General features: G+C 36.5%; 1 protein-coding gene across 2 annotated transcripts; it reads right to left on the bottom strand.

The window, feature by feature from the left end:
• Positions 1 to 407: 407 nt before the first annotated feature.
• sh3yl1 (SH3 and SYLF domain containing 1) lies at positions 408 to 25,954 on the bottom strand. Of its 2 annotated transcripts, none has more exons than XM_027172721.2 (10): positions 25,654 to 25,954; positions 15,336 to 15,446; positions 13,752 to 13,865; positions 13,169 to 13,233; positions 12,308 to 12,420; positions 9,631 to 9,759; positions 9,370 to 9,520; positions 7,485 to 7,554; positions 7,270 to 7,338; positions 408 to 1,285 (listed from the first exon to the last, which is right to left on the bottom strand). In XM_027172721.2, coding segments are annotated over exons 1-10 (1,017 nt in total). In that variant the 5' UTR covers positions 25,655 to 25,954; the 3' UTR covers positions 408 to 1,091. The 2 variants fall into 2 exon arrangements, with proteins under 2 accessions (XP_027028522.1, XP_047677815.1); XM_047821859.1 differs by lacking the exon at positions 25,654 to 25,954 and adding an exon at positions 17,557 to 17,558.

Genomic DNA, 25,954 nt, shown 5'->3' with positions numbered 1-25,954 from the left:
TAGGAAATCATCTGTACATTTTCACCCCAGACACAGAATTCTGGCAGAGTGAAACAGTCTCTAATATTTGAAGTATAAATTAAGATTCATGAAAAAGATGTCAAAGACACTCATGTCAAATCACTCAAGTCATTTTGGACAAGGATTTAGGTCAAGTGCCGTAAATGTAAACAAATATAACAATGTAAAATTTTGCCCCATCCATATCGCACTGATAGCAAGAACACTTCCAGTACTTTTGACTATTGAAAACTGTCAGCAACTGAATCTTGTCATTCATTTCACTGCCTTCATGAAGCTTAACCACACCCTGAGTCAATAAAAGAACAAAACCTGTTTAAACAATGTGCTAAAAATTAAAATGAGGGAGTGAATTAAGAAAAACAATTCACAATGAACACAACGCCTTTCAACGTCTGTTATTTATTAGAACCACCCGTATAAAAATATCAGTTATGTTGTAGTAAAAACAGTAGATCAACTAGCATTTGATTAGTTATGCATATTATTTAACATTCATGTGTCAATGTAATCTACTCTATGCTTTATATATAAAGGCACATGTGGCAAAGTATAGCCTATATACAATTTAAAGTATTTCATGAAAAAAATTAAATACCTTTTTTTTGTACATTTTATGTGCTGTTCATGTCTACCAGTAGCTGAAGTGAGAACAAAAATGCTATAAAAATTTGTATAACATCTGGAACAAGGTACGGCAGAAGAACGATCACTTAACACTCCTTCGAAAAACACTAGTGCTTGCTTTGACATCAAGTCACTTGTCATTATGCTAGCTTTACACTAAATGTCTGGGTGCACTGTTAAATATATTTAAACAATTCCCATAATTCAATACAAAACAACCATGAACCATAACAACCCATAAATACGATCTGATTATTTCTTTAGACATTAGCCAATAATTAAAACTTGAACGTCAAACATGAAAAACCTTATAAACCACTAAACCAAATGCAAGGCTTTAGCAATTTACTTATGGTTTACTTATTAAAAAAAAAAGAAAAGAAACCCTTCATATTCGTGTCTGTCAAACAGGGATCCATAAATCCCAAAGCCCTTTTGCGCTCTCAGTTAAGGGAGACAAAGTTGGCGGGAAAAATGCCCACCTGTCCTCTTAGCTCACCCTCCCACCAGTCGTACTGTGAGTCGGTCTTTGTGATGACGGTGATGCGATCACCCACCGCAAAGCTCAGGTCGCCAGGCTGCTGCCCTGTGAACGCATGCATGGCCGTGACAAAGATAGCGCCACCTGATGCTTCACCTGTAAACAAAGTTAAGATTCAAGAGACAGAGTGAAAGAGAATGAGAACGATACAAAGAGGGGAAAAAAGAGAGATGGTGAAAGGGGGTTGTGTGTTAGAGGATGAGCAGGTCAGTGTATATGAAACTATAGTTAATTCTAGGCTAAGTAATTTAGTTCCGTTTTATTTCTACAGCGCATAAATCAAAACACAATGGCCTCAAGCCAACATCGAGAAACCCAGAGCTAGTTTCTTCAGTGAGAAAAGAAAATTCTAATTTTTACCTGATGCAAGCCAAGATCTTCAGCCCAAACTCTTATGCTAATAATTATTAACCAGGAAAGTTAAAAAAAAATGAGTATGGATTGCCTTTAAATTTGAACAATTTCTTTGGTTTTCCTCATCTTAGCCATCACAAAGTGTGATTCAGTATAAAAGTATCATATTTATAGCATGTTTGTCAACTTGTTATACTTGACAAAATGTTCTATTCATATATGCATCAGTGTGTATTCATTCATTCATTCATTCATTTTCTACCCCTTATCCGAACATCTCAGGCGTCATCGTGCATCAAGGCAGGATACACCCCGGACGGAGTGCCAACCCATCTCAGGGCACACACACTTTCATTCACTCACACAAAAAGTGTGTATACAGTATTTCCTAAATAAACTGTCAGATATACAATTAAGAATTAAATCACAGCACACTAGAGGGCAGTGTAAGATGACATTTGCCAACGCTCTCTAAAAGTATTGAAACAGAAACGCTGTTCTTCTGATGTTGCTATGCACTGAAGACATTTGGGTTTGAGATCAAAAGCTGATCATGAGATGATGGATAAGGATTTCAGCGTGCACACAATTTTTTGAAGTGACCAAAAATACTGTAACATGTAACTTATTTTATTTAAAAAAGAAAGAAAGAAAGAAAGAAAGAAAGAAAGAAAGAAAGAAAGAAACCAACATCAAGAAGAATTGACTGTCTTTAATAAAAAACCAAACAATTTAGAATCTTAGATAAGAGGAAGAATTGATGAGAGACGTTATACAAAGAGTAGGGGGATATAGGCAATACATCAGTGTGGAATATCCTAAACACTCCACCACAAAATGGAAAAGCACAAGATGCAATCCACTCATCACCAGCAGCCAAGTAGAAATTTACAAAAGTAAATATACTGTAGGTACAAGCTATAAAAGTTCTGGAAATAAACTTAACTTCTACCAAAGTGATGGAAAGGGCTGCCCTGGCCTTACACTGCTTTGAGAAAGCAAAGTAAACAGAGCCGCATCTTTAAAAAAATGATGAGTCTCCTTTGCCTCCTTAGAAGCATGCCCTCAATTTAATAAGAAAAAGCATGTATTCCATATTTAGCATATAAAAAAATCCTGACTTCTAACCTTCAGGCTTTCATTTTATGCTTTTTTTCATTCTTTTTTTTTTATTTATTAAACAATAAACACCTTTAAATGGCCATAAAATTGTCTAATTAAAACATTAATTCCTTTTACCACAAGTGCAAGCCACAACATGCCACAGAGTTTGACAGCAACATAATCCAGAGTTTTTCCATATCTGTCAGGTTGGTGTGTCTGGGCAGAACGATGACATTTGAGTTCTGCAGCTTTCTGCTTGCACATTCAAAATGAAAACAGTGACAGCTCATGAAAAAGAGGGGTATTAAGTTATCTCTCATGTCTACACCAATGAGTCTGATTAGAATTAATCAAAAACCTCAGAGCAAGACAACGGTAGCATGTTTTTTTAAGCAACCACACGTCAGTCATACAGTAGGCATTTAGTGGTGCGTGTGAAGCACCAAAAAAAAGATTGGGGCCATGAGGGTACAAACATCTCTGGTCATGGAAACCATTAGAAAACAAATTGCGGTTAAATAAACTATTACACAGACATCTCCATTGATAGACTTATAGTGGATTTTTTCTGCTTTAAGAAGCTTTCCAGCACAATAATGTCTTAATTGTATCTGTTGTATTAAATTTTGCAAAGCGATGTGAGTCTTGGAGGTCTCCTCTCCTTATGCAATAGAACAGATGTACTCTTAACTTTTTTGCAGCTACAAAATGGTCTTAGTCACCCCACGGTCTTAGTGGATCCTGTCAAGAAAACACTGAGCACATTATCCTGCATGGGACATCAGTCCACAGGGACACTCTCCTTCTCTCTGTGCGTCTCCATATATCTCAATTCAATTTAATTCAATGAACTCTATTAGCATGACTGTGGTGCTTACAGTGTTGCTAAAGCAGGTAACTTAAGTACTGGTTTAAGGCTCAATAAACATTAAGAGAACAAGTTAAAAAGAAAAGAACCAATAACAACTTAAAGTTTATAGTAATTATAATAATGTGTTATGTACATGTGACACATGAGGCTTGGTCATTCCTCAGGTTTTGTAAGATAATCACATACTTGGCTTCAATCATCTTCTTTATCCCACACCAGCACAGGCAGCTTCTCTATATTACTCCAAGCTTGGAAACCCAAGGATGAGGTCTCCTAATGCCTGGAAGTAATGTTGCTGAATTTCTTTATATATATTGCATTGGGCTTAGGAAAGGTAGCAAATCGTCTACAGCGCTGAGGACACAGTGGGATCACAGCCTGTCATCTCTATTGCACCAGGTTTGTTTGTATTGGCCCTTCTCTAGTAAACACGCACGCATGCACTTGCTCACACACATGCACGCATACACACACGCACTAGCTCACGCACTAGCTCACACACACGCTCACACGCACTAGCTCACGCACACGCTCACACGCACTAGCTCACACAAACACCTCTCTAACCACACTGAACTTTAGTATGTAGAACACCAGATGTTCTATTAGCTACAGGTATGCTAATGTGCACCACACACAGCTTGTGATGAGGATTTGCTTCATACCAAAAGATTGTCATAACTGCCCACGTTTTTGATTAAAACAATCAGGAAACATCACGACATTTCATACATAAAGTCCTCCTTCATTCCCACCAGGCCTGAGTCATAGTCCAGAAGATCTCTCTTGCATTACGTAGATGATGTGGCCATTACGGTTTTGTGGAATACTCTTCTCATAAGCCTAAATAATTTGTCTGAAGCAGAGCTAAAAATAACAGAAATGAATTACAATTGGATTTAAACCAGTTAAGAAAGTAAAGAGGGGGAAATGAGTCAAGACTAGGACATTGGATCGGGGCTCGCATTAAAAGAATAGCTTGCTAAAATGCACATATTAATTCATTTAACTACATGGACGTCACCTTGTTCAATTTCCTGCAGACTATCAACCCTATGGCTATGAATAAGTCTTAGAACGCATAACATGGCATGCTAACTGGCAGCTGATGGAGTAGCACTGAACCAAACATCAAATTTCTGCTAGCAATTTGTGCAACCACTGCTACAATACTCCAATAAAAAAAACTCAAATATAGTAGCGATTATGAGAAATGTGAATACAATATGATAACTGATATAAAAATATCCTTATTACATCAAATCAGCTCTGACCCATTGAGGCATCAACTCCACAAGACCTCTGAAAGTGTGCTGTGGTATCTGGCACCAAGACATTAGCAGCAGATCCTTTAAGTCCAGTAAGTTGTGAGGTGGGTGCTCCATGTATCTTACTAGTTTGTCCAGCAAATCCCACAGATGCTTGATTTGATTAAGACCTAATGAATGTGGAGACTAATGAATGTGGAGACCAATTCAACACCTTGAATTGTTCCTCAAACCATACTGGAACAATTTTTTAAGGGTAACAGGACACATTATCTGCCATTAGGGGATACTCTTCCCATGAAGGGGTGTACTTGGTCTGAAACATTGTTTAGGAAGGTGGTACATGTCAAAATAACATCCACATGAATGCAGAATATTACCCCACCATCTCATAGCCAGCATCATCTTTTTCAGCAACTTGTGTAGCTCTTCAGTGAAACTGGATGGGACTGAAAAGCCTTCAGACATCAGCAAGCGTAGGGATTCTATGACCCTGTTGCCACTTGTGTACTCACCATGACAAACACCCTACAAATCACTCAGATCCTTACACTTGCCCATTTTTTCCTGCTTCCAACACATCAACTTCAAGAACTGATGGCTCACTTGCTGCTTAACACATGATGTTATGGCTAATCATTGTAAATGTTATGGCTGATCAGTGATCAGATAAATATACATACAATGCCTTATGTTCCAGATAATGTTACATATGCCTGGAATTTGACTTGGGATTTATTCACTTTCTGTAACTGCGTCTTGCCAGGGTCTTAATGGATTCTGTCCAGGAAACACTGAGCACAAAACAGGAAATTATGCTGTATGGGACACCGGTCCACAGGGAACCGCTAACACACATTCACACCTGGGGACAATTTAATGCATCCAATTCACCTACTAGAATGCTTTTTGTGAAGTCAGAAAACACATGAAAGGATAATGCAACCATACCTGGAAAAATCTTTAAATGGTACAAGTATCTGACATCATGAAACAGGTTATCATCTTGTTTACTACTTAAACACAGCTACACACTTTTCTTACTTAAAACTATAAAGCCTTGGATCTGTGATGATGTTTTTTTATAGAATAAAAAACAAAAGCCTAAATGGAAGGAAACCATGTTGCCTAAATAGGTGACGTGCCATATTCTCCATTAAGTATACTGAACTTGTTTTTCTACATCTGCTTTCCTCGCCATTTAGGCAACATGTTGGCAGTTGACTGTTGTGACATTAGTGTTAATGTGGTGTACTCTGTGTCGGCCCTTTACTTATAGACACCCACCAGCTATTGGCCAGCAGTCTGTGTAATTTTCCCCTGTGCTAATGATACTGTCATCCCTCTGTGGGAAAGAATGCAGACGACTGCTGACATGATAAACAGCGTGAAGAAGAGATGGGAAAGCAGCCAGGACCCGAATTGGCTCGTCTGCTTAACTCTTAGCTAAGCAGAGTCTCTTAGAAATGAAGGCTGCTTCACATCGTAATTTAATCCTGTAATTAAACTGTAAACACAGGGCTTTGTAATCTATTGAAAACAAATGGATCTTTATAACAAACACAAATCATTCGCCGTACTATGATAGGGATGACTCAAAAAGAAGTTGCAGATTATTGTATCTCGAGTAGATTACAATATTAGTGTTTCAAACATTTTTTGGATTAGTCTGTTGTTAAATGTTAACTTATTATTTACAGTACTAATAGATGTAAATTACTGAACCCCAGAAAGAAATGATAGACTATCAAAGGTTCAGAATTAATGGCACCCCTGGTAAAGATTGTTTTATACATTTTTGTTTATTGTATATTATGTACATTATATTATGTCTTTATTCTTTATTTATATATAATTGTGGTTGTGGTTAATTAGCAGAACCCCACATTTAAATAAAACATGAAAACTCTACTGAAGTTATTTGTTTTGCCATTTTTGATTTTTGTGAAAATAATATAGAATTGAAGTCCATAGATTGTGGACTGAGGAGTTGTCTCAGATTCCTGCTGTCTTGCAAAAGGTCTTCTTCACCCAACGTTTGCAACAGAATTTAAGTCAGGAGAATGGACAGTCAGAATATAATTGTGCTTTGGATTGTATGTTTTGGATCATTAACATGCTGGAAAATGCTTTCATTTAGCACACCTTTCATCTTCTGAAAATTTTGAACCATGATCGTTGGAATAATTTTTGCCATTATTAATGGCTGCTTGAGAAGCAAACACTTTATTAACGTATAATATAGAATTTTATTTTCTCTGAATAGAATTAACGTCAATTAAATGTCTGTCTAACAATAATCAAGTCATTTATTTTATAACCATTTTTTTTTTTTTTTTTTAAATCCATCCATCTTGATATAGGGTGCCAATTATTGTAAAGACGGGAAAAATACCTGGACTGATTAATAATTTTTATTTTACAAAAACACCTAGGATTTCTTTTCTATGGTAATACTAATCACAATTCTGGATTTCACTTACCTGAGCTTTGAGATCCCCAACTAGGAAGACTGGGATAAAGAGCTGGCCGCGTGTCAAAAGAAGAAGAAGCTGTGGATAAAGATCTTAACCATTAGATAAAGATCTTAACCATTTACTTAAAGTTGGTGTTTCTTTTTTTTTCTCGATTAAAAAACACTCTACAGCCAAAAGAAGGAGATATTGGTTTATTTTAGTCATTCCTTTAAGACTCTTACCTTCAGCCCTTGAACTGAAGGAAGATGCTGCTCTCTGGGTTGGAGGGGCAGGTCTAGTTGGGGCTATACTCTGTAAGAATGAAGACCACCATATCATAAGTCCTATATAAACTCCTTCATTACACCACTGCGATTTGCCACACACACAGTCCCTGTCCCTCATGCACACACAGACACACACATACTCCTAGAAAAAAGGTTAAAGCATGAAGGATGAGGATTTGGCAGATAGTAAAGACATCTCAGTTAGAATTCCAGATAGTAAAACACATCTCGGTTAGAATTCCAGATTTTTTTTGCGGCATAATTTTTAAAATCAAATTACTGTAAACCAAGATAAATCTTGAGTTATTTGTTCAACTGTAAGGTTTGCACACTCATCTGTAATGGGCTTAAGAAATTCTCTCACATAAATACATATAAAATACATACATTTTTTTATATATATATATATATATATATATACACATATATATAAAAGAATCAAAAACATTATTAACCCAAATAAAGTGCAATGGATTTTGTAGGATTTTCTTGAAATCTCATTTGCACCATCTAACTGCTGAAGCCATGTTCTGCAAAAAACTTACAAATAATGTGTATGGGATCTCACTGGCATATGAAGAGGGGTAAAATAAAAGTTCCAAAGCATTAGATGAGCCCTGAAATACTGAAGGACTTCATCAACAAGTGGGAAAAATGAAGCTCCACCATAACATTACCAAGAATGTACCTTTATAAATGATGAAAGAATGAGAATGAGACAAAATCTTATCAGGGAGGCTGCCATGAGTTCTGCACTAATATCTGTCAAGGGCTGGTCACTTTCTGCAAGTGAAAGCAGTCTCTTGTATCTTATAATGTTGAAGCCCTTTCTCACAGAATAGCAAGTAGAACTTGATGCCAAAAATGGGAATGTGGGGATGCTTCCACCACTAGACACTCCTTCTGGTTATTAATTCCGATGTCAAAAATAGCTTTAACGTATTTCAAACAGAAAAGCTATCAAATAAGTCTATTTCAGACATTTGATATTGCTGATCTGCCTGAACCTTGTTCCTGATCATTGGTGGACAGAAGATGCCCTTCCTGAACATGAACATGTGACATGACAAACAGGAACGAAGCTAAAAAATATATATATATTCCAGACAGTTGTCCTGGCCATGAACATGTCTGAATAAACTCTAAAACCTATAAAAACTCTACATAAATTCTACCAACAGAGGTACTGTATTAAGAGGAATCTTGGAAGTCAAACATAATGACATTTGCCAACACATCAATTTAATCATCCCATCCATATGGCTGTATCTTTTACGGTCTGATGAGAGAACGTTTTGGTTCTATTAAAGTTCTAACAAACAAACAAACAAACAAACAAACAAATAAATAAATGTTTAATGGAAAAACAAAACAGCTTCTGTTTTGAACACTATAGCCAAGGTAAAGCATGGTTGTGATAATGCTATGGGGCACACAATCCAATTCAACAAAGGACTGACTTTAGGAAAATAGGATCAATGACTTGGAAAGGCCCAGTCAGACTATATCTAAACCGTAACGAAAACCTCAGGAATTAGTTGAAGACGGTTGTACGGTAGAAATACGGTAGAACCCATTTCTTGTTAGACTCCTAGCTAAAAAGACTGAGTGCTGTATTATAAGCAAAAGGCTGCTATGAAAAATAATAGATAAAGGGTGTGAACATATGGAACCAGCTAACTGCTAAACCTGAAATTTTAACAGCCGTTTGTAGACTGTGTATTTCTACTCTAGTAAATGTTTTATTTGTAATTCTACAACACAATGCAATAAAGAGGTTTTTTAGGATACCTTTACTATACAAAAGAACCTAGAATCTTTTTGAAAAGGAAACACTGACCTTTCGATTAGGATTCATATACTTGCTCTGAAAATCACTGGTGTATTTGTCTGTGTAGTCATCCAAAATAGTATACAGGTCATATGCCTCTGGTGGTGGCTCCACATCACCATTGATGATACCAGATGCACGAATATCCTGGCCGTAGAACCTTGCAGAAAACAAGTGAGGAGCATTTTTTCAGAGAAACGAATAATGCACAACATAATGTAAACTACCAAGCTAATAGTCAAAAAACTGTAAAAGCTTAACTGGACATACTTTCTGTTAGCTTCTTTACGCTCCATGATGTAGGAACCAACAAGAGAAACTCCAGCATAAAGGCCACGTGACCTGCAGTAAGAATAGACAGCCGCCGTGCTGCGAAATGCCACATCTGCCTCCATATTCCTGTCAAAAACGCTTAGTCAATTGGGTTTGTATGTGTGCATGCAATGCATAAACCATATTCAAAAACAGAAGACAAATCCCAGGCTAATCTCTCCTATTGATTAGCTATGACCACTACAGCTCAGAGTGTGAGATTTGCGTGTACTTTTTTTTACATTCAAAAATATTTTTATTCAGATAGCCTCACAATAATATTTAAAACAATCACTAAACCTTATTTATTTGTTTGATTGGTAATGCTAGCAGAGACAGATTTACAGAGGAGAGGTGCACCTAAAACGCATACTTATGCAGTAATGCGTCATTTCATTACGTGTTTGAAAGTATAAGCCGGTCAATGACAAAGGACGTCAGTTAATAAAAAAATGTTTTGTTCTATTTGATGTGATACAACCATTTTAAAATTCATACACTAGATGATAGAGCATAGTGCACAGTGTAAATGTCTCAAATCGGCTTTACAAAACATTATAAACATAGTTTCAATTCACAATTTCAAGATTAACATTGAACTTTTGTCTAATATTAGACTTATATTTGAGGCGACTGTGGCAAGGACAAACTCCCTTGGATGGAAGAGGAAGAAACCTTGAGAGGAATCAGATTCAAAAGGGAACTCATCCTCATTTGGGTGACACTGGAGGGTTCGAATATAAATTCTTATAAACACCCGAGTGCGTTATTATGAATAATGTCCTTTCTACAGCTGTTTAAACTCCGACAATTGTGTATTGACCAGGATGTTTTTGTAGACATCTTCTCTTTGAATGTCCGAAATCTTCATGAAGCGAAATCCGACGTGTATCCGAAGTGCAAGAAACTTCCCCACCAGAATCACACTTGTGCGATCATCTTTTCTTCTCATTATTATCGCACATTTGTGCGATAATAATGAGAAGAAAAGATGATGAGCAAACAGTTGGCTCAAAGCCACATCAGTCTAAGCTTCTGGCACAGGAAGCACATGCCTCTGGACATGGTAGAGAATGGCATAAAATGTGTCATCGTTGTCTAAGGTGTTAATGCAGTTAATAAATATATTTAAATGTTCAGCCTATAAAAATTTGTTTGAATTTATTTTATTTATGTAAAGTAGACAGACAGACAGACAGACAGACAGACAGACAGACAGACAGACAGACAGACAGACAGACAGACAGACAGACAGACAGATAGATAGATAGATAGATAGATAGATAGATAGATAGATAAAATAACACTGATGTGTTACTATCAAAATACGCTTTTACCTTTTTCATTATGCCACAGTTCTAACCTCACAGCTTTCACACTGCTATAGTGTGTCTAGTTTGTGCAACAACCTGTCAACTAAGGGAAAATGTTTGTTTCAGGGAAGTCCCTCAGCTTAGACAGAGCTTTCATGTGTGTCAACAAGATACCTTGGCAGGAAATTAGATACGATTCCCTTCCAATCTGTTCATAGAATGATTGCAGCACATACATTTATTATCATGAATCACTCATAATCCAAAACCACCCACTGAATTCATTGGCTGTTGCTCAAACGGCATGTTTAAGGGGTATTGTTACTCTTTATTTTGTATTAACATTTCTACATTTCCCATGCACAAATAATTGAATGTAACCAAGTATTTAATTTAACTACCGGTTCTTACTGTGGTGAAGTGGTACCTGTTATTACATGTAAATCTCACCAAAAAGAGAGGGGAAAAAAACACATTCATACTGTGCTTGCTCATGCTTGCTAAAATCATAAATCACTGTTCATCAATAGGAGCTAGTGCCAAAATAATAAACACAATGCAACAGATAGCTACATTTATCTCCATTACAGAGAGAGAGAGCTCATGTTTTAAATTTTATTCATAAAACCACCAAAGATGATAGCATTTGAAATGTATAACTCCTACATTACATATACTGTGTATTGCACCTAAAATAAGTATTAGTTTTTTGCCACTTTACAAATGACTTCATAACTTATTGCAAATAGTACCTAGTATACATTCCACCCAATACATTTTAAGAGTATGTGCACCCTTGCTGACTGACTGACTTGCACTTAATGCACTTAATGTGGCAGGATGAAAGTGTGTGGATGTGCAGAGATGGAGCCAGCATTGACAAATTTCAGCTGCTACAATGCACAAGCTTCTCCCAGGCGGGTTTCTTTGATAAAAGTTTTTAAAACAGCTTGTTGTTACCCAGGACAGCTAATTGTTGATTTTAAAACTACTAAACTGTAAATTGTAAATTGTACATTTCTCCGTATCTTATGGTGAGACTTTTGAAAATGACACAAGATTGTCTTCTCTGAGATCACATGCATCTTTTAAAGTGAGGGTCCCAAACACTATGGCAAAACACCTGCCTCAAGATCTCGTGGAAAAAATTCTTTGGAAATAACAATTACAATAATCTAATCGAGCCTTCCAGACGTGTGACTACTGATGAATTCCAAGAACTGACTACACTCATATCTGTCAGCAATGCTACAGCCTCACTGTCAAAGTGCTGTCAACACGCTGAAAATGGTTGACATGGAGAGTAAAGGATCAGCTCCTACCTGCCAAGAGGACCAACAGCTACAGTGCAATTCCCTCCAAATGTGAGGTTTCCCCCTTTGCTGAAAGCTTCCACTGCTCGTCGCTGATTCAAGATGATGACAAAGTCAGATGCCTAAGGAAGAAAACTAATTAGATGAACACACTCTTTAATCCAACCATCTTACAGTTACTGAGCTACATGAATCTGGTGTATCATATTTCCATTCCTGGGATAGGAAACTGGGATTTTTAAAGCAAACATAACATTTTATCAAGCTTTTCTTGATAAGTCTAAATATGCAAAATTTCTTCATTCTCCATGTTTTAATAGCATGGATAGTAAAGATAAGTCAATATGTGCATGCATTAAAAAGAGCAAAATGCAAATGTGATAATACAAATACATTAGTGCTTGTGAGCACCAATCCCACAACCTGAAATCAATCGATGTGGACGATTAATCAACAATGTCATTTCACAAAGGTTCTCGGTACACAATGAGTCACCCAGTGGTGAAACTGTAGACCATAATATAAAACCCTGACTATCTCTTCCTGGTGCTGACAAATGACCAAATGACCTTTGAGAGAGCACATGTGGATGATTGCGTAGGCCAAAGATAGAAGGATCCAGTCACTGTGCTGAAAAATGATGAAGCCAGTTCAGGAGCTGCAAATAGCTCTCTATTTAAAGAGCACCAGGGCCAGCATTTATAAAGCATATGAGAAATCCTCTTAGTCTTTTTTAGCTAAAAGTATGTGGGGGGAAAAAAGTAGTACAGCCTGAAATTTGACTAAAAAAAAATTCGTTTTTAGTCCCTGGTTTAACGAGACTTTACAATTGTTTGCATAGTGTGAAATCAAAATTAAACAAAAACCTACCTCCAACCCGATCTCAAAGCCTCCACCGAGACCAGCGATGCCAATGGCTGAAGGAGCTGACCATCCTATATCACAGAAGTAACAGTAGTCATGTTTAAATAGGCTACATGCATTCTATGTATTTTTATGCATTTTTAATCACATTCTTTAACCCACAGGATCAGCTTTCACAGTGAAAATAAAAGCTGCATCAACCTTCTCACTAGTTTTACACAACTAGTATAGCTGGTTATTTTAACTTGTTACAGTATTTAGCTTGTATCCTTGTAACTGAAAAAAAATGTAAATAGAAAAAATAAGTATAAAATCATTTGACCATCAGGCACATGTGGGCCTTCAGCAGTATTTGGAAGTGCAAATATTTGGAGATACACATTTCTAATGGAGATAAACAAGTCTAGCTCTTTGCACACTCTAGCTTGGGATTTCACTCCACTAAAACTAAGGAACCCAGCATGAAAATATAGATTACAGATTGACATTTATCATGAGGTTAAATAGATATCAAAGATTTCTTTGGAATTTTAGTGGCCAATACACATCATGCCTTACTAATAAGGTGTTTCAAAATATAAATACTTACTTCCATCAGCAAGACGAGCAATCACGATCCCACTTCCTCCTCGAGCAGTGATCATGAATCCTGCTTTAAAGACGGATAAGATTGCCAGTCCATGGGCTTTGGCAATCACATGGGCTTAATTGGACATAAAGAAAAATGATTGTAAGGGCAATCTATAAACCAAAGCAGCATCATACACATAAACACATTGTCTTGTATTTGCATTAGGTTTAGACATTTGAATATGACAAAATGTGAAACTAAAGTGATATTGTAGGTAATAAAAAGTGAACAATATAAAAGTCCAACATATTTGATGACAAATAGGCGGATGATACAACCTTACCCAAGTGCACCTCAGATTATTAACTTAGCATGAAAGTTAACTAATAACTGATAATAAAGAAGCAATCCATTAGACCAAACTCATTTTTACCAATTTCTACTTTAAATCTGAAATCGATTTCAGAACAGACGACATTTTTAACATTGTGTGCACGCATACATATATACACACACACCATGTATGTACATGTGATATTTTAGTTTTTCCTTTTTTATCGATTTGCAAACATTTCGAGGATTCTGTTTTTACTTTATCATTGTGGGATATTGAGTGTAGATTCATGAGGAAAGAAAAAATACAATTGTAGTAGCAGGCTGCTACATAAAATTATGTAGCCTAAGGACCTAATTTACAACTACAGTTGTTCAAATAAATGAAAAATTGTTTACTGTAAATGTATGACACTTTGATTTCTTTCTAGAAATGTACAATATTTGTGCATTATTTATGTTTCAGTATTTGTTGTTTTCACTGTCCTGTGTTTGTCATTAAAATTATATCAAAGTATTTTCTATATTTTCTTCAGCTAAGATATGCTACATTTTTTAAAATGTTAAATAATAATATGTGCTAAGCTTTTATCCAAATTATACTATACTATTCCTTAACCCAGCAATGACACTGATGAGTTTAAAAAAAACAGTAACACTCAATGCACCCGATTTGTAGCAGCACCACACACACTAACCTTCCAGTGTCACTGCTGTACAGAGAATGTACACAAGTAGTTACAGAGTGAGGATCAATAAAGAGAAAGACACGGAGACGTCATAAACGTTGTAAATCATCATCATCAGCTAACTTGTCTTGATATCAGACAAGATTTATGACAAAGTAAAGATTGCCAAGTAGCATTTTAAAACCACTTAGATTAAACACTGAACAATGTGCAACATAGAAACATTATTTGTAACATGTTATAGATGTTTGTTTTTGTTAAATATCGATTTATGGAGACAGATTTTTTAAACATACAACTAGGCTCAATGTATGTTTATTAAAAAGCTAATAATAATAATAAATTATTATTATTATTATTATTATTATTATTATTATTATTATTATTATTTAGTAGTAGTAGTAGTAGTAGTAGTAGTATTCTTTTATTATTGTTAAAAAGAAGTCAGATTACACACTAATGACTGAATACCACTTAATTATTTATTAATGGGCATTTCTGGAAAACAGGTTTCTTCGTCTGTTTATTTTATGATAAAAGAATTTAATCTGAAATAAAGTAATGGATAAATATTGTTTACCAGGAATAAGTTTGTCAGGGCCTTGTCTGTTGGAAATCTCTGTGAATTCCCGTAGGATTTTAGCAGCCTTCTTAGCTTCAGACTTTAGGTTGGATGGAATGGGGTTGTTCACTGTAAATAAACAAATCAACAGCATATATAAATAAAGGTTACAGCATTAATGCTAAATATTTAATCATTTGCATAGTCAAGATAGGACGACAGAATACCGAAAGCCTCATAGGAGCCTAAACAATCTAGTCTTAAAAACAACAATTGAAAATAAGAATGAATTTATCTGGGTTTTTTGAGTCATGTCAGCTGCAAAAATTCACCTGTGTCAACAGTAGTTGTAGATCAGAAGCCAGATATAAATTTATGTCAGTTTATCAACTTTATGCCTAGAGCTGATTACATATATTACTGATCATTTGAGCTAAAACCTTTACATAAGACACAGACTAGCTTCCCGTGACACAGAAACTCTGGAAGTCAGAGGGGTGAGGTGATACTGCCGATGTCACTGTAACCATGATGAATCCTGCTAATTACTTTTAGACATAATTAAAGAAAAATTAACAAGTAAATAATTGTGGGTGGAGCCAAAAAGTTTTGGGAGTGTCCCACTATAAACTGCCTCTGTTAAAATATCACTCCTGAGGTGTCTTTCCGCACCTCCGACTTTATGACTAATGGCACAAGCTAAACAGGTATTTTTAGTTGTACAAATTAAAACAACTTGTACTCGAGTTATCGCTCACACTTATTTATCTCCTGACATCGATCCATGTAAAAATGAGTAACACTAGCTAAATGTTTTTGCACTTATTTGATTCTGGTTATAATTTTTCAAGGTTTCCATAACCTTATCTGGCCTAGAAGACTTGCAATATGCCCAGATGAATGTACGTACATGTCCTTTGGCCTTAACTGGTCATATTATGTCAAATAATTCACATTTTATTTGTCACATACACAGACATGAAGGGAAATGCTTTAAGTTTCCGCATATACCAGGTTATTATGAGCCTGGGGTCAGAGCATAGGGTCATCCATAGTACGGCGCTCCTGGAGCAGGTGAGGTTAAGGGCCTTGCTCAAGGACCCAGTGTTGATGTCTCAGAAGACCCAGGCTTGTGGGCTTGAACCCCGACCTTCTGATCAGTAACACGAAGCATTAACCACTGAACCATCATGTCCCCTATATAGAGTAAATGTAATGTTTTGTGTATATTCATCTGGCAGTGTTAATCTCTCCTTGTATGTAAATGTAAATGTATGGAAACCTTCAAGTAGGCAAAGAACTGTAACTAGTGAATTTACAGTATCTCTTTTGCAGAGGAGAACAAAGTTAATGGCCCAAAAATATGGAACCCAGATTAATCGTTTGCTTTTCAGAATCTCAATCCATGTCACTGTGTCATGATCCACTTCCAGTCTGCAAATTTTTTGCATGCCTATTTTTCCTCACCACCCTAAATCTTTTCTCACTGACTCATTAATTTTTTAGGGCTGAATCATTAAATTTATAACTAAAGATCAAAAAGCCACCTGGTGAAGAAGAAAGTTATTTTTGGCAACTGGTCTCGTGTCATTTGTTTATGCAGGGAGGTGCTTGAGAAATGTCACTTTCAATGCAGTCTTTCAAGTTTTGGAATTCCTAAAACCAGCCATGACAATTCTCCATTACACTTGGGAGACACCTGCCTCAATACACACACGCGGTAATGCTGTTCATGGCAACGACCGATTAGGATGTTTTGAAAATGGGTGCCAATCTTCATTTGTTTATTACACAGCCAGCTCACAGGGAGATTAAGCATAATCAGCAACAATGAAAACACTGCAGAACAATGCCGCTTGTGGGCAGAAGATGACTTGGCCATGGATATGCCCCAATTATAAATTATTATACTAATGGTTCATCACACAGTTACAACCATTAATAAACCATATAATGAGTGAGTAAATTATTTACCTTAGACTAACAATAATAACTGGTTTTTAAAAGTTACTTTTTTCAACCAAGTGATCAAATGGTGTTATTACCCCAAAGCTGATCATCTTCCTGCTTTTAATAGACTTACAATAACAGCAATTTCCAAAACGAACAAAAATTCTTGAAGAACGTCATACTTTTTTATATTATAGTTACATTTAGTTGTTATGGAACTTCAGCAGAACAGTCTAGTTCCTGTTATTACTTACACTCCTACAGTATAAACAGTCTCTCACTCACTAACTTCTCTTTTTTTCCTGCCATATGAAAGTTAAGACAAAAACATTCTTGTCATGTTATCGAGTAACAACCACACCCTCCATCTTGAAGGCTGCCCCAATCATAAAGAAATCATAAAGGAACACCTTACAATGCACTAACAGCCTATCTGAAATAACTGAATTGCATGACCATGCATGATCCCAGCTGAACTGTTGCAATAGAAACGATCAAGTATTAGAACAAGTACATTATGAAAAAACTGTGATTCAATTTTGTTACAGAAAATGAATCACATTATGACCATTCAGAATTGAGAATTCCAGAGCACTATAGTACAACAGTAAGTAGTGAAAATTTTAAATGTCTTACTGTTTTCTGATAAAAACAGATGATTCTTTTGATATTTTTGATATGGATACTTGACATTCCATACTTTCAATATTACTTAATGGCCTGAATTCACAATTTCCATTTACAAACATAATTACTGTAGCTAGCATAAAGTTCTCATATCATCACTGATCATCCTTTTGCCTCAACCCTCCAGAAACATGAGTATATTTTTTCCTAAGAGCAAGATCAAGCTGAAGTTCTGACTTATTGGTCAATGCTAACTACTTAAGATGTGGTAGCCTAGTGGTTAATGTTTTAAAAATTTAAGTCACACTGGATAAGGGTGTCTGCTAAATGGCAGAAATGAAAATGCAAATGTTAAGAAAGTCTCAGCTGTGTCTAACTGGATCTGATTCTGTTTTCTGTGGGTGCATCACATGAAAAAGCAAACGACTTAAGAATTCACTCACTGTCAAAGCTACCCAAGGTTCACTTTGTGACGTTCCCCCATCACATGTGGGAAGTGACGCAAGTGAATGCTGCTATAATAGCAGATGTCAGAACTCTGCATGGAAGTATCAGTGCTAGACCATAGAACAATGGAAGAAAGTGGCCTGGTCTGCTAAATCATGTTTCCTTTTACATCACATGGGTGACCGCGTATGTGTACAATGCTTATGTGGGGAAGAAATTTACATTTACATTTAGAGCATTTAGCGACTTACATTTTAGCTCTTTTTCTAACTGAGCAGTTGAGGGTTAAGGGATCAGGGGCCCAGCAGTGGCAGTTTGGTGGATGCAGGAATCGAATTCACAACCTTCCGATTGGTAGTCCAACACCTTAACCACTAGGCTACCACATCCCTGCACCAAAATCCAATTTGGGGAAAAAGGAAAGCCAGTAGAGGCATTGTGATGCCCTGGGCAATGTTCTACATTAAAACTTTGGTTCCAAGCATTTATGTATTAATGTATTCATATAAAAAGACCTCTTGTTCAAATCTGTACTGTATTTGTAATCATTTAGAACATCTCTCTTGAATCAGAATTGTGTATTTGTTTACACCCCTACTCTACTGGATCATCTTAGAAGCACAGAATGAGACCAGTATTATTCCCTACACAACAAACTCATTTAGATGGAATTTACTTTGTACATACACTGCTGCTTTAAAACACCTGACTGGCACCAGGTCTATTAGTCATGTTAGTGCCAACATTCCACTGAATTCCACTTATACTCATAAAAGGTATGTCGATCACATTATTATATTTACTAGCAAATTCCACACAAGACAACATGATCTTTATATCGTTCATATAAAATGAAACAAGTCAAAGTTAAGACAAAAACATTCTGGTCATCTCATAGTTTGACCTGGGTGTTATCATATCGCCCATATTACAAAAACAGCCTTCTTCCACCTTAGAAATATTGCCAAGCTAAGAAACATCCTAACTTTATCTGATGCTGAGAAGCTGGTTCTAAGCTGTAATGCATTACTTGGTGGTTGTCCTGCACTTTTTAATAAATAGGCCAGAGTTCTTACCAGGACAAGAAAATATGATCATATAACCCCAATTTTATCATCTTTACACTGGCTACCTGTTAAGTATAGAAATGATTACAAACTGCTCCTACTTACGTACAAGTCTCTTAATGGTTTAACTCCCATGTATCTAACTAGTCTTCTAACACGTTACAATCCTTCATGCTCTCTGAGATCACAAAAAGTAGGACTCCCAGAACATCTGTCTACTAAAGGCAGCAGGGTGTTTTCGTATTTAGCTCCCAAACTTTGGAATAGTCTTCCTGATAGTGTTCGGGGCTCAGACTTTCCCAGATTAAATGTAGATTAAAATCATTATCTTTAGTCAGGCGTACAGATAATACATCTCGTAATATTGTGCTCCAATACATGCACATTATCATCTAGTGCTTGCTAATATTATGAACAGCAGCTGCGCTAATTCCTATCCACTGCTTCTCTCTTTCTACCCATCTCGAGGCATCCAGAAATTGTACCAGCTCTGTCTTCCGTGTCATGAAGATTTTGGACCTTCACTCACATGAGACCAACCATGTGAGGATCCTGAGGCATCTAGAGATTTACCAGCGCCAGTTGGACTGTGCTTCATGAAGTATTCGAACATACTAAAAGGAGATGCCAATGCCATAAGGTCTTCGAGGACAGACTGTATCGTTTCACACCTCCAGCATCACCCAAATGAGGATGAGGTTCCCCTTTGGGTCTGGTTCCTTTTAAGGTTTCTTCTTTTACCATCCAAGGGAGTTTTTCCTCGCCACAGTCCCCGGAGTCACATCAGACTTACTCATTGGGGATAAATACAAACACATTGAAATATATCTAATATTAATCTTGAATTTTTGTATTATATGAATCTTTATATTAAGCTTTTGTTTTATGCTTATGTTCTGTAAAGCTGCTTTGAGACAATGTCAATTGTTAAAAGCACTATACAAATACATTTGAAGGGAACTGTAATAAAAAACAAGACTTTAGGTTCTGATTATATAACCCCACTAAAATTCGGTTACCCATGCATGATTGCTTGAGGTCATGTAAAGTCTCTTTCCTCTAACACACTGCAGTGACAAGTCTCAGCCCTTGTAGCACCTGGAATAAGTTCACCTATAGCAGTCCTTCTCATGGTATAAAATTATTAATATGAACATATTTTAAAGTAAATTACAAACTATTATTACTATTAAAAGTCCTTTCAACTGTAGGATTAGACATAAATATCATTTAATGGTTCTCCCTGAAAAAAACTACTGAAAAACTCCTGACATGTTTTCTAGATATAATCTACCATGTATTGAAATCAAGAATATATATATATATATATTATATTAGTTTCAAATACACTTATTTTTAGGCTTTGCTCAGAGGCCTTAGGTAATACAGGTGTAATGCTTAGGTCTTTGTACAGTCATGTTTTGTCAGTTATAATTATTATACAGTTCAGCTGCAGTTATTTGTTGTACCTTAACTGCCCCCTGTTCAGGGTCACCACAGTGGATCATCTGATATTCACATTTTGATTACTGGCACAGGTTTGCAACCCTCTCAACCAATCCAGCACAAGGCTTGGAATGGCACCAAAATTTAGCTGGGTTGGCTCCTTGCCCAGTGAGAGCACAGGATCCTGTCACTAGACCACCAGACAAATACCCTTCCAACAACATGTACACCAGCAATAAATATACAGAAATTTGTACACCTGCTAAATCCTCTTATATGGACATTGTAGAATGGATGCTAGTGAGTCCAGGTTGGTATGGATAAGTGTTGGCTAAATATTAAATAAAATCAATTGACAGACTAATATATACTTGAGCATGTTGTCCTTGTTTACTCCTTTTGTGGTACGTACTGTACAGTAATAACAGCTGTTCCCTATCCTGGAGTCAGCTGATACCAAAACTGTGTAAGCAATAAGCTTCTTTCTTTTCTGTTTATTCATTTATCACAAAAGACTCTTGTTTTTTTGTGCCCAAAGGCCTAAAATCTACAAATATTTTAGATGCAAAAACTGTGCTTAAAAGACAAGCTCCAGTGTTTTTGAACAAATCTTTTATTTCTCCACACTTTCCCATCACTTTGATAGGAGTTTGTCTTTTTTTTCTAGACCTTCAGAACTTTTGTGGCTCATCTCATCTCACATCATCATATTTATCGTTTGAAACCCGATCGTGTTCAGTGTAGAGCAAATAGACAAGAATTGGTTGTTCCAGTACATTCAGATTTGTCAATATAAAAATAAGGTATACACACACCGCCCACATAAGGAGGATTGTTCCAATCCTCTTGATATATTTATGGGGATATATTGTTGGCTGGATCGTTGTAATTAATTGGTTTATCACCGCAGTTGCAATATGTAAAATATAGGAACGGAGCATTGTCCTCGGCGCAGAAAAAGGTCTTTGTTGTCCTTATAATTTCTTAATCCACCCTGTGCTTCCTTGACTAGCGCTGTTAACATCTGTCACTGTTTTGTATGCCTACAGATATATTCATATACTTACTGTTGAGTTCGATAATGGTTCTTGTTACAAAATTTGAGTACATTTATTTTCGTTTCTCCAGCTCAGCAGTCATTGTTAATCTATTCATTGGCACCAATAAACGTAAATTTGTAACCAAGGCAACCTGAATGAAATGGGCCCCCATCTCAGCAAAAGAAGGATGTCGGCCTGGCCGTGAATGGACATGGAGTATATCTGCATCTGACTGTAACGATGCAACAGGTGGTGCAACAGGTGTAAACATTCAATCACAAGGTGTGATGAGGTGATATGTTAGAAAGAGCCTGCAAAGATGTCTGAACATTTAAGAGATGTATTTTTTTTTTAAAAGATGTTATTTAACATTTGCTTTCAAAAGGCTATTTAAACTCACCTTTACCACTATAGTATCACCTTTATCAAACAGTCAACAATTTCTATTTAAGTTTCAGATGTGGCTTTACCAAACACGGCTAGGACTTTGCAGTCATAACTCATAACCTTCTCACAAGGTCGTGGCAAGTCGTGGCCTAATGGTTAGAGAGTCTGACTCGTAAACATAAGGTTGTGGGTTCCAGTCTCGGGCCGGCCACGACTGAGGTGCCCTTGAGCAAGGCACCCGAACCCCCCAACTGCTCCCCGGGCGCGCGCGGCATAAATGGCTGCCCACTGCTCCGGGTGTGTGTTCACGGTGTGTGCACTTTGGATGGGTCAAATGCAGTGAACGGATTCTGAGTATGGGTCACCATACTTAGCCGTATGTCACATCACTTTCAAAACTGCTTTGAATTAAAGCAGGAAAATTTCTTCCAGGTCCCTGGAAATAATATGTTGAATACTGTTCCGTGTATCAATTCATATCCGCCAACACAACAGCATGAAAAAAGCTCTGCCATCGGACTGAACTGCCCAATGGGGGTAGATTAACAAATGCAAAAATCATATAAGGAATAACAATAAGAATACAATTTTTATGATTATTACTGTACCAGTAATTGTTGCTTACGCAGATTTACATGATATATTAGTCTGTAATAATCTGTGAATAAGTGACTCACGAAGCAAAACAAAAAAGAATGTGAAATGCAAACGCTTGCGACAATGTGATTATTTCTTAATTCATATTTACCGGAGATAATGACATATTAGAAATGCAGCTTCCACCCAGGGTAAGAAAGCACAAACATCTGCTGTGATCAGAGCCAATTGAGAATTTGACTTCGGATTAATTCAAGAAGGTGAATTCTGAGCAACTGCAATAGTGAGGCCATGGTTAATGTGTCAGACAAACAAGTTCAGAGATGAAACTGCAGAATGATCTCTACTTAATGTCATCAGGAAGAGAGGAGATCTGAATGACTTAAAGCGTTCATGTAATGCACATTAACGTTTCTCTCACATGTGCAGTGTAATTATATAGAGTATTAAGCGACCACGTCTATACATGTAGTTATTTAAGAAACACCACAACGAACCGTAATACACAGCTTTACATTTTAGGTCTGTTTGAACAAAAGCTCTTAATTACTTTCTAACTTTTCCATGTGAATTGATTTTTTACTATTTTTTCTTAATATTATTATTGTCAATACATGAATACAATAACTATTATTATTATTATTTAATTTGTTGCATGAGAGTTATATATTATGTTTTTATTATGTAGAAAAGTAAGACTACATGGGACACCAGTCTGTCAGAGGGCACCATGCACACACATTATCACACTCATCCACAACTTGGAGCAATTTAGCATAGCAATCCACCAGCATACATGATTCCAGACAGTTGGAAGAAACCAGACACCCCAGAGAAAACCCAGATCTGGAGGGAATAACAACCTGAGTTTCAGATCAAACCCAGGACCCTGTAACTAAAAAGCACCACTACAGTATACTGGCACGGTTGTATTACATCTGCATATGCTGCAGATCCGAGTCACCGGTGCCGCAGATTAACTGTGGTCTTCTGTAAGATTTAAACACAGTGCAGTAGTAGCAAGTGAACCAGCTATCCAGCTAAATAAAATACAAGGCAGGGTCGAAGAAGAGAAGAGAAATTTTCATGAGCAAGCTGAACCAAAGCTCATCAAATTCAAAATAGTCTTCTCTGTTTTGATTCATGTGACTTGGTGTTAAATCAGGCCAAGTTTTTGGCTTATCCTCTTTCAGAAACAAGGATTCTGGATGTATCTGTGCTGGTATGTGTCATGTGTTTGTCAAATTTCCCACTAATTTGAACATAATGCTCAGGAAAATAATGTTTTGGAGTAGACAGTATCAACCCCCCACCCTGGGGTCAATGATGCTTTTGCTTTTATTTTTAACCACAAAATGCTGCACCCTGTAGATTTAATGTTGCAAAATGATATCAAGCAGAGGACAGAATTATAGTAAGAGCAGTAATTAAGCAGAAGAGTAATAATGGCATTTCTTAAAACTTAATAGCATAGTTTTGGATTGCTGGGTCCAAATTATAGTTACAACTATTTGCCTTGAGTACAGGTTACACATCAAAATGATAAATCATGTATATCATGTACATACTGTACCCTGTAGCCTGCTCCCGTGTACGGACATGTCAAGAAAATTATCAGCAATAAAAAAAAATCCAATGCAAACAGAACTAGTGTATATACACCGCCTTTTATACACAAGAATTCTTCTATGAATGACTACTTTTATTTCTAACTTTAATTTTAAACTTGACAGCGTAAGCCATATATAATTATATAAACTGCAATTTATATCATTTGAAGCCAAACATTCAAGGTTTACCTTAGTTTGTCCCCTTAAGCGATCGTGAGGGAATGATTAATATCATGAAGGTGGCCCACATACTCAGCTGGGATGTCCACAGTGACAAATCCACAATTTAAAGTCTTCTAGTCATTTATTTTTTAAAGCTATTGCACAACAGGCTCCAAACACAACACATATATTCAAAATATTAAATACAAGTTACAACGCTAACATTAGATTCAATAATCCAGCAGCCCACAGGGAATTCTCCTGTTTCTCCAGATCCAACATCATGCAGAACTGTAAATAGGACAAAAACAGTATTTTCCAAAACTACAGGATTTTTATAGATGCTAAATATTTTATGTAAATGCTCCAACAAACAGATTTAATTGATAAATGGGGCCCAATGCTCGAGCTCACAACAGAGCTGCATGAGACGTGGTTGCCTACTGGTTAAAGTGTTGTGTTACTGATCAGAAGGTCATGAGTTCGAATCCCAGGTCCACCAAAGTGCCACTTCAGAGTCCCTGATCAAGGCCCTTAACCCTCAATTGTTCAGTTATATAAATTGAAATAAAAATGTAAATCACTCTGGATAATGGTGTCTGCTAAATGCAAGGATCTGAGAGTGCAGGTGGTCAACTTTGAAAAAATATTTCATGTTTTAAACTCTTTTCTAAACTCCATTTACAAGAAAACCAATTGAATGTATTGTGTCATCTATAATCACTTATTCGTGTATTTTCCAGCTAGTCATTAACACTTTATAGTATATATATTAAAAAACACTACTATTTCATCCTACATTAAAATGTCCTCAGAAAAGCGTCCCTATTAAGACGTTTTAATATGCATATTATATGCAAATTAGATGCAAATTAGATGACGAAAGATTTTCAAGGTTTCTTCCCCCAGTATAGAGAAATTAAATATAGCGTATATAGATAAAAGTGCGTGTCAGGAAACTATGACAGTAAAGGAGAGGAAAAAAACTAATTTTGTACTCACTTTTTTTTTTTAACCGAAAGATTTGCGAGGTTTGGAGACGCTGAGTTTTGGCTCGTCTCACCTGGCGCAGGTACAGCAGCTTGAGTTATGCACGTTATTTACTTCCGATATACCTGTCAAACCTGCTGCCCTGGTCATAAAGGACCCCAGTCACAGTACACTATAGAGAATATATATATAGCTCTCCAAAACTCTTCAAAAAGCCAAATTAAGTTGATACAATTATTTATTTATTTTTACGGCAAAGAACAGTCTAAATGTATGTTGACAGTTTTGGATCAGGCACAGACTGGACAAAACCG

This window comes from Tachysurus fulvidraco, chromosome 12 (genome assembly GCF_022655615.1).
Source record: "Tachysurus fulvidraco isolate hzauxx_2018 chromosome 12, HZAU_PFXX_2.0, whole genome shotgun sequence".
NCBI classification, from domain to species: domain Eukaryota; kingdom Metazoa; phylum Chordata; class Actinopteri; order Siluriformes; family Bagridae; genus Tachysurus; species Tachysurus fulvidraco.
Note: the sequence above shows the minus strand (reverse complement) of the source record. Positions and strands in the feature narration are given on the sequence as shown.

Excerpts from the sequence above, each read along its gene's own strand:
- sh3yl1 (XM_027172721.2), bottom strand. Across the intron at positions 13,866-15,335 it reads CCCTGACAAACTTATTCCTG|CCCATGTGATTGCCAAAGCC; the intron begins GTAAACAATATT and ends TGTCCAATTAAG. Across the intron at positions 13,234-13,751 it reads TGCTCGTCTTGCTGATGGAA|GATGGTCAGCTCCTTCAGCC; the intron begins GTAAGTATTTAT and ends TCTGTGATATAG.